The following is a 10,579-nucleotide window of genomic DNA, read 5'->3' as shown; positions in this document are numbered from 1 at the left end:
TGATGTGAAGTCAGCCTTCTTGAATGGAATATTGAAGGAGGAGGTCTATGTTGTGCAACCCGAAGGTTTTGTGAAGAAAGGAAGTGAAGAGAATGTATACAAGCTACACAAGGCCTTGTATGGCCTTAAACAAGCTCCTAGAGCATGGTATGCCAAGATAGATGGTTTTTTAACAAAGCATGGATTTAGGAGGAGTCCTAATGAGCCTACATTGTATATTAGGACTCATGGTTGCATGGTGTTGGTGTCTCTTTATGTTGATGACCTTCTAGTGACCGGTGGTAATGAGAAAGAAGTGAGCAATTTCAAAAGTGAGCTAGAATTGAACTTTGAGATGTCCAGCCTTGGAGAGATGAAATACTTTCTTGGAATTGAAATTGTCCAATCATCCAAGGGCATCTTCATATCTCAAGAAAGCTATGTGAAGGAGTTGCTCAAGAAGTTTGACATGGAAGATTGTAATAGCGTTGCCACACCTATGAATGAAGGCACCAAGTTGGTGAAGGATGATGATTCTCCAAAGGTAAATCCTTCCATCTATAGAAGTTTAATTGGTAGCCTTTTATATGTATGCTCTACTAGACCGGATATCATGTTTAGTGTGGCTGTTTTGTCAAGATTTATGCATAGTCCATCACAAAATCATCTTAGTTGTGCAAAAAGAATCCTAAGGTATTTGAAAGGTACTAGTGATTTTGGTATATGGTACAAGGATGGCATGAATGAAGCTTTGCTTGGTTATAGTGATAGTGATTGGGCTGGTTCTTTGGATGATAGCAAGAGCACATCGGGCTACATTTACACTCTTGGAAATGGTCCTTTCTCATGGAATTCCAAGAAGCAACAAACCGTTGCACAAAGCACCGCGGAAGCCGAGTATATTGCTTGCTCAAGTTGTGCTAATCAAGGTGTTTGGCTTAGGAAATTATTGGAGGACTTGAGCTTGAAGCAAGAGGAAGCCACGATGATATTGTGTGGCAATACTTCAGCAATAGCAATTGCACAAAATCCAGTCCAACATGGGAGGACCAAGCATATACCGGTCAAGTATCATTCCTTAAGGGAATTTGAAGCAAGTGGTGAAGTGAAGTTGGAGTATGTGACTTCCGAGGAGAACTTGGCGGATATCTTCACCAAGCCATTGGGAAAGAAGAGATTTGAGATATTGAGAGGACTTCTCAATGTCTCATACAAAATTTCCAAGGAGGAGTGTTGAAGTGTGGCAATTTTGCCACTTGATGGTGCATGTCACCGGCTAGCATGTACACCTTGGTATCAAATCCTTTCCTTTTATGAGTTTATATTTTTTTTTGTATGTTTTAATTTATGCAAGGTATATTTTGATAATGTTTTGTGCCTAAGTTATGTATGCAAAATTATAGGCAAAATTATGCACAAAAGAGTAGGAATGTTATGCTTGAAGTGCCTATGGTGCTGGATTCATAATTTCCAGCAACATAGTTCCACTATTTATCTTATATCTCAGGTCTCAAATGGAGTTTTGGGCTGAAATTTGGAGGGATGTCTACAGACATATATAGAAGACTATGGTTCAAATTGCAGGTCCAAATGACATGGGAAAGTCCATTTTCTATTCCAAACAGATTGCTGTATCTGATGGGCCCAGTATGCAGAGTATGGGTCAGCTTTGGAGCTGTTTGGCCCATGATCCGGTTCCAGAACTTTCCTAGCTCTTGGAACAATATTTATTGATGACCAAGGATGCTTAAAACCAAGTTTCATAAGCAGATACAAAGGGGAACTAAGTAGGTGAAGCTAGTTTGGTTGTTTACCCAAACTAGTTAAACAATAGGAACTTAGTTCAAAACCATGTGCCACTTTTTACTATATTTGGAATAGACATGTTGCAGCTGGTTTTTGACTTTTTTGTGTATGAAAAGTTAGGTGTTGACCATTTTACTTTTTAAATTTCAAATACTTTACTCATTTTGTAAGCTCACATGCTTGGCATGTGTGAACTAGTTGTAATTTCAAGCTTATATTGTAAAATGAATGAAATGGCTACACATCTAAGCCTTATTTTCAAAAGCCAACGTGTTCCTCTTCTTCTTATCTCTTCTCCAACACCTTAGAACACTTTAGGAACCCTAAAAACTAGAAAACACCATAACCAAAACCTAAAAACGCAACTCACATACAACCATTCCTAAGAGCATCACCAAAAGCTTGCTTGTTGCTAACACTTCAAGCTAGCTTGCTCTTGGTCATAACCTTCTCACCCCAACAGGGGATGTTGCCATGTAACGTACATCACATTTCTTTTGAATGTTTCCTAGTCTTTGGATGTCTTTCAACGAGTCTCAAGCCACACCTAACAATCGCACCTATATGCAAGCAAACCAAGGAAATTGCTGGCCCCAACCACACCCACCCACACCACCCCCTCCCCCCCCCCCCCCCCCCCCCCAAAAAAAAAAAAAAGTCAACAATACTTATGGAAATTTCCAATTTGCCAAGGTCTGTACAAAAAATTTTAGATGTTCAGTTGATACAAAAAATAGCCCCCAAAGCTACATCAACCGGGATCAACATTCAAATTCATTTGCCAGCCCCTGGATTTGGAACTGAAAGAAACCAAACATAAGGCTGAACCTAAAGCATGATAAATCTATTACAAAAGAAAGAAAATGGGGAAGACATAGGAATAGAAAGTAACTGATAAATTATCATGATGATTATGTGGATTGTTGAGGGGATCTTGCTGGAGAAAACAAGAATGGCTTTGGGGGAATCTGGACATGTTGATGGTCCCCTTCCAGCATATCTACAACCTTACTCATTGGTGGTCGATCTGATGGATTTGTCTGAATGCACCAAAAGCTCACTAACAGCATCTTCCTTGCTATTTCTTTTTCTTCCTCTGATGTGACTCCCAAGGCTCTTAAATCTTTACCCAAATCCACATCTTCAAAAATCCAATAAGGAAAGTAAATTTCACTAGTATGAGAAACTCTTGGATCAATATTGCTTCTTCCTCCAACCATTTCAAGAAACAACATTCCAAAACTATAAACATCTGATTTATGAGACACTCCACCAAAATTCCGACTGAATACCTCCGGTGCTATATAACCTGCAGTTCCTCTGGCACCCATCATTGACACAATACTCTCCTTGTTTAACCATAATTTGGCTAGACCAAAATCTGATATTTTTGGACAAAAATATTTATCCAAAAGAATGTTATGAGGCTTTATGTCGAAATGAAAAATCCTTGTGTTACAACCACGATGCAAGTATTCTAGTCCTCGTGCAATGCCAAGAACAATTTCATACAATGTTTTCCATTCTAGGCACCTGGTTGTACTTCCATCTTCTTGATTAAATATGAATTTATCAAGTGAACCATTAGGCATAAAATCATAAATTAAGGCTCTCTTTTCCTCGTAATAAAATCCAAGAAGAGTGACTATGTTAATATGAGAAGTCCTACCAATGCTTGTAACTTCATTTATAAAGTCTTCTCCATTGCTTTTAGAATCTTTTAGAAGTTTCAGTGCAACAAGGCGACCATCAGGTAGTGTCCCTTTGTATACATAATCATATCCTCCTTTCCCTGTTATTTCTGCAAATGAGTTTGTCATTTTCTTGACCTGTGAATAACTGTATTGCTTTGGTGCAAATGAACTATAATTCCTCATAAATGCCTCCACATCAAAATCCTCTCTACTGTCTTCCTTCGGAAAGATCATTGCTTGTCTCTTACAGTTATATAGAATTATAGCAAAAGAAATCAAAAGTCCAACCGCAGCCGCTGCATAGACTAGATTAAAAAAAAATATATATATTTAAGTTATACAATATATTTCATTTTACTGTTGAAAAATAAGAAAAAGAGCATGGTGTTACCTATGACCCAATAGAGCTTTGGAGATGATTCTGCTGCTGCAAGAAAAAAGTAAGATTAAAATTTAGCAAGTTAGATAAATGGAAAATGAATTTGAGGTATCGTGGGAACTCCCTTAGTCATTAGGTTCCATTTTTTTATATATCTCTGTCGTTCTAAACAGAGGAGATATCGTGTTATATAATTGAAGTATGCCTCTATGTTAGTTTAATCATATAATGTTGGTTCCATATTTCCAAGGGGTTTTAAATCCTCTGCTATGTTTTTGCTCAACTTTTCAATTAAGGCCCTCATTTACATTTTCATTTTAATCCAAGGGACAAAAATAATGTCATATCATCATTATGTAAATGACACTTATTAATATAAACTCACTAAATGTTTAGGTTGTAAACTCTCTTGGCATAATGCTAGGGACCTAAAGATCAAATCTTGTCACGCAAGTAACCAACCTGTGTTTGAATAGCAGACGAATACATCTGAGAAAATATATAAAGACTAAAAGAGGTTTGAAACCAAGTAGTTCTAATCAAAGAAAAAAGAATATGGCAAGGTAGACGAAAACGACAAAGCTTAGGGTTTGAAGTCAACGCAATATAAAGGTCTGTTTGGCAAAATTCCCCCTAAACACAAAAGGTCGGATGAAATTCCTATTTTGATCAAAATCACTCCCTCTTCAATCGGCGAGAGTCTTTAGTTCATCATATATCGCAATGGTCCAGTTCTATATCTTTCAATCAACACCTTAAAATTAACTAACAAAATTAATAAAATAAAATAAAATAAAAAAATTTGCTGGCATATTTACCTCTGTTTTGATAACAAGCGAATTCTTCTGAACTCCGGTCGTAGCCACAGCGTCAACTAACGTTCTGGCAGACACGGCATGAAGTATCATCGGCATCCCATACCAAACTAAACCCAGCATCCACCGCATTTATGAGAGTCTCATTCGACGCAGTCGCAGTGTTCCGTAAAGTGGTGGCTTGTGTTTGGGAAATATTAAGTATCACACTTCTCTTGCATCCAATTCCGCTCTAACAGCCACTACAGTATGTACTTCCTGCTTGATATCAAGCACTCGATAAGCTTTGGATTTTATTGAGATCTCTGTGACTCCATCAACGTAGCTTAATTCGAACTTTGGGTGGCCACACTGTTCTGGCCGATCGGAGCCCCAAAATGGATAGCTTATATTCCGGATATTACTTCCACAGTTGAAGGTTTTGCCACAGTCGGAGTAGTTGTCAGCGAACGAAGACGATGGACCATGGATTAATAAGATTACAGTATGTATCAAAATCAACAAAGAGACATTTTTTGAAGGATGGGGATGCATTTTGTGAGACCAAAAGAAAATCCTTCAGATGTGAAGCCCATGGCATTGCATATACTTCTATCCAGTTGAAATGTCATTTGTCCCAAACTGTTTGTCTAATGCGCTAAAAGTCAGCAAACTATTTATAAATTTTGTGGTAAATAATATTTGATCTACATTTCCAAACAAAGATGTATCTATCTCGAATTAACAAATTCAGCTCAATAATTTCGGTTCATAACCGTGTGTCTAGTACTCTGTTTTTTACTTTTCTTTCTTCTTTCTTTCTTTTTTTTTTTTCCCCTCCTTCCTTCTCTCTCAATACTTTGGCCTCTGTATCAATTTGCTATTTAATTTAATTTTTCTCTTCTTTTTTATAGCTGAATTACAACGTAATGTTAAATTAATTGGTCTCAATTGAAAGGAAAAAGTTTAATTTTCTATGCCATAGTAAAAATTGGTTAAAACTAAAGGGACTAAGATTGTAATAGACCCAAAATCTTATCATCATGACATATGACCATAACACACTGTTTAAATTAACAGTGTTATTGAATGTCAGTGTGTAAGCAAATTTTAATAAGAAAAAAAAACTAAAAATTATTAATTAATTATTTGAATTTTCCAAAGGAAGCTGCCAGGCAACTTAAATAAAAAATTTTAAGTTTTCAAGCCTCCGGATGTTTGGCTAGAAAGTCTAGAAGGTTCACCTACCCGGATCTTGCTGATGAAATCAATAGTCATCCCACTTATACCACGGCACTAACTGAAAGCACAAGGAGGAAATCAAAGTTTCAAATTCTAGCTGACCATTGGAACCACATATGGAAACACATTCTGGCAGCGTACCCAAAGGATTCTCTTTTTATTTATGTGAAGAAAAATCATAGGAATTGGAATTATTTTACTGTTGCTTTCCTTTCCTTACAAGACCAGTACACATGCATAAATATTCATGATTGAATATCTTTCTTAGTCAAGAAAGAGTGAACAAGAAAATTTTATTTTTTTATTTTCTTCATTCCTATCTAACAAAATTCATATTGCAAAATCCAAATTCTTGAAGGTTAGCACTCAACTCAGATGTATCCAAGTTCCAGCTTTGAAGGGCTTGCTCTGGTTGTCAGATTCTATGTATTTTGTGCATGCCGCCTGATTCCAACTTGACAAGGCTCAGTACACAGTTTTTTAGATGTTTATTATATACAGGACAATATGCTCAGAATTGCAGTGTCTATTCGGATAAAACTCTTACTTTGCTCTGCATGATATACAATGGAAAATGGGCAATAATATTGGAAAATAAAAAATTGATAATTAAAGAGGGAAGATGTAACACACAGACCCAAGGAAATGCCCCAAATTTAAATTTTTGACCATGTGAAGTTTATGGGGATTGACCAAGTGTATCCCACGGTTGACTTTTTAGTGTGGGTGGAATTTCATGTTGATCAAGATACCATGGTAAAGCACTCATCAACACGAGCTCATAGACTAGTAATATGCCAAAATCTGAGCTAAGAGTAGAAAATTATGGTCAAAACAATATGTGATCCGAATTGGTCAACAAATTCAAAGTTGACTTTTTATTTACATAGATTTTGGTGTTGACCCATGTGTAATATGAAAGTACTCGTCGATACGAGTTTGTACACTGGTGGCACACTTAATTTGGATCTACGATTGAAAAGTTATGGGTCTGTAAGCTGTGTTCGTCTTTTTTGAAACTGATTTTTACTGGATAGTAAAATATTTGAGAGAGTACTTAAACTTATGCCACATGTCACCACTTCAAAAATACCACATGTCAAGATTGACAAAAACGTGTCATGATGGAAAATTGCCACATGTCATCTTAAGTAAATGTTGTTATATTATATTATTTTATTTTATTTTATTTTTTCTTTCCTTCTTTTTCTTTTTTTCTTTGTCTTGTTCCCCCACGTGAGAAAAACAACCCCCCCAGCGAGAAAACACTTTCTTCTTCCTCTCTTTCTCTCTCTTCCTCTCTCTGCTCTTCTCTCCCCTTCCCTTTCAGGTCCTCGTCGGAATCCAACCTTTTTAGTCACCCTTACCATGCACGCACCTACTAGGGCCAATACCAATGAAAATTTCAACGGGTAGCAGGAACGGCAAGGCAAACTATGGTCGACGCGTCGAGATCGAGCCTCCGTTGCCGGTGATGGTAAGGTCAGTTTTCCGATTATCTGGCCATCCCCGGCCGAATTGATCCCTTTTCCACCATTTTTGAACCTGTAAACTCAATTTTGAGGTCCATTCGGTTCAATTCCCTACTGTTTGGAAGATATGACGAGTTGAACTTTGACCAAATCTTTATGTCCATGTTCTGGCCATTGCTGGTCGAGTTAAACCCAACAGAGGTTGGTAACGTGTTTCTTGTCTGTCTTTAGCTTCTTATTGATACCTTGTTTGCATATTATGATGTTATATTTGAAAAGTTGCCATTTTTGAATAATTGTTATATTAAATTAAATTAAATGGTAAATATATATGTGTGTGTGTGTATGTGTGTGTGTGTGTGTGTGTGTGTGTGTGTGTGTGTGTATGTATGTATACATGTGTATGGATATGTTTATAAATACATGCATTTTATATATGTGTATATACATATATATGGTGATGTCTGGTGATATGTGAATATGTACGGTGATGTGTGAATATATATATATATATATATATATATAATATGTATTTGTTGAAGCCTTTGTATATACATATCAAAATGTATGTTTATATATATATGTAAACATTATGCTTGTTAATTTGTTTGATAAAGACTTGCATGTATATATTTAAATGTATGAATATATACATATATGTGAATATATGTATAGATATACGTGGATGAGTGTATATATATATATATACATATTTGTATGTATATATATATATGTGTGTGTGTGTGTGAGTATATCTGGATATATATGTGTGTAAATAAGAATGTGTACATACTTAATAAAAGATTATACATATGCATATGTGCATGAATGACCATCCGATAAATGGTTGTTTATTATGGCTATCCTATGGGTGCCATGGACCTGAGAACTGGCAAATACATTTACACAGTGAGCAGTAGCCGCTCCCCTTCCTTGGTTGCAGGTGGCTGTCATGGATCAACGTGAAGGTTATGTTTAGGGTCATTCCTATGAGGGTAGGCAGGTATAATGCAGAGCTAGCACCAGTCATCTCCTCCTTGGTCGCAGGATGACTGTCATTATGGATTTGTGTGAATATATGTAGGGCAACCTTGTGGGAGCTATGGGTGCAAGGCATGGTAGGTATAGAAAAATATAAGCATTGGCGCCATTGGGAGGCCAAGGTGACTGGATGCAGGTTCTCTCATTAACCTTTCTGTCAAGCCGTACTTGGGACATTGGATACTGCTAAGCACTACTGGTATATAGTATGGTGCATCAAATATCTTTATATATATATATATATGATATTATATTATATTATATTTGTATGTACCACACCATATGGGATGACAATCCAATGTGGTCCATATAGAGCTAGTCTCGTAAACTATGTTGCCTATGAGTCCAGGGAATCAGATGGCCAGTATGGACAACCATCCCTAGTCTGTATTGGTAGTAGAGTGCTGGAGACAGCTGAAATCATGGATTGCATGGCATGTTTGATGGTATCATATACACCTACGATATGAGTGCATATTTCGTAATATGTTATGAATTTTAAAATATTATTTTATTTTATGTTACCTTATTTATTCACCAATTAATTTCTTAATATTATCCTTATTACTTTTATTGTTATTACTATTATTAAAATTATTGTTGTTATTAATATTGTTATCATTATAATTATTATTAGTATTATTATTATTGTTATTGTTATTATCAATTGTTATTATTATTATTATTTATTATGATTGTTTTTACTGTTATTTTCATTCTTTATTATTATTATTATTATTATTATTATTATTATTGTCACTATTATTATTATTATTATTATTATTATTATTATTATTTATCATTAACGTTGGTGTTAATTATTACTGTAGTCGCTATTATTAATTGGTGTAATTATTATTATTGTTATTAATATTGTTACTGTGATTATTAATATTTTTATTATTTATTTATTTATTATTGCTATCATTATTATTATTGTTATTATTTGTTTTATTGTTATTATTATCATTATCATTATTGTTACTATCATTTATTATTATTATTATTATTATTATTATTATTATTATCGTTATTATAATACAATATCTTTAGGCAAGTACCTCAGCCTACGGGCAAGAAAGATGGCCGTCGGGCAAGTATGATAGCTCTTAAACAAGTAGTAGCCTTTGCGTAGGTGTGATAGCTTTCGAACAGGTATGGTCATATGATAGCTCTTGGGAAAATTATATTGTCACTATTATTATCATCATTATCATTAATATAATGATTATTGTTATTGTTATTGTGTTTGTTGTTTTGTACCCTTCTTCCTACAACATGCATTGGTCTGTATTTAAAACGATGTTGAAATGTACGGTATTAAGTGGGTGGTATGGGCGAATGCGAATTAAAAAAGGTATCTGTGTTGTTGTTTAGTTATTCCTCCTATCTACATAGGTATCATATCTTTACTTTTATTTTTGAAGTCATGAAAACTTGTGGAATTATTTAGTGGGAGGGATAAGGTGATATTATATAAAAATGTGTTTTGTGTAGGTAATTTTTAGAGCATGCTCTACCTTTAGGGGAGATGTTGTCAGATTTTCCGTAGCACAGTCCGGTAGGATTTCTCCTGGGATCATGATTTTTCTAGTGCTCCTGCAAAGGATTCTCTTTTCAGCATATCTACTACCTTACTCATTGGTCGTCGATTTGATGGAATTGTCTAAAACACCAGAAGCTCACCAGTACCATCTTCGTTGTTATTTTTCTTCATCCATTGTCACTCCCAAGACTCCTAAATATTTACTTAATTCCACATCTTCATAAATCCAATAAGGACAATATGTTTCACTAGTATGAGACACTCTAGATCAATATTCTTTCCTCCAACCACTTCAAGAACTAACATTCCATAAATATATGCATCAGATTTATGAGACACTCCATCAAAATTTCTACTGAATTCTTTCGATGCTATGTATCCTGCAGTTTCTCTAGCCCTAATCATCTAGAGAATAATCTACTTTTTTAACAACTTGGTTGATTTAATTTTCAACAAATTAAGCTTACTACTCTTTCTTTTTCTTTGTTTTTTTTCCCTTTTTTTGGGTCAATTTTTCCTTTGTTTTCCTTTGTTAATTTGATATGTTTAGAATTTTGAGACCGTAGGGAGAAAAGGTAGAAGAGAGGGAAGATCAAAGAATTTAGTCTGATGTTTTATAGTTCATG

At 35.1% G+C, this 10,579-nt stretch overlaps 1 protein-coding gene across 1 annotated transcript; it reads right to left on the bottom strand.

The window, feature by feature from the left end:
- Window positions 1-2,588: 2,588 nt before the first annotated feature.
- LOC132803388 (PR5-like receptor kinase) lies at window positions 2,589-3,755 on the bottom strand. The gene has a single exon (XM_060816232.1). The coding sequence runs from the start codon at window positions 3,711-3,713 to the stop codon at window positions 2,697-2,699; it is 1,017 nt and encodes a 338-aa protein (XP_060672215.1). The 5' UTR covers window positions 3,714-3,755; the 3' UTR covers window positions 2,589-2,696.
- Between the last annotated feature and the right edge of the window lie 6,824 nt (window positions 3,756-10,579).

The sequence above is a fragment of the Ziziphus jujuba genome, chromosome 4 (genome assembly GCF_031755915.1).
Source record: "Ziziphus jujuba cultivar Dongzao chromosome 4, ASM3175591v1".
NCBI classification, from domain to species: Eukaryota; Viridiplantae; Streptophyta; class Magnoliopsida; order Rosales; family Rhamnaceae; genus Ziziphus; species Ziziphus jujuba.
Note: the sequence above shows the minus strand (reverse complement) of the source record. Positions and strands in the feature narration are given on the sequence as shown.

What these genes read in the sequence shown, in the direction of transcription:
- LOC132803388 (XM_060816232.1), bottom strand. Translation starts at nt 3,713, where the DNA reads ATGATCTTTCCGAAGGAAGACAGTAGAGAGGATTTTGATGTGGAGGCA.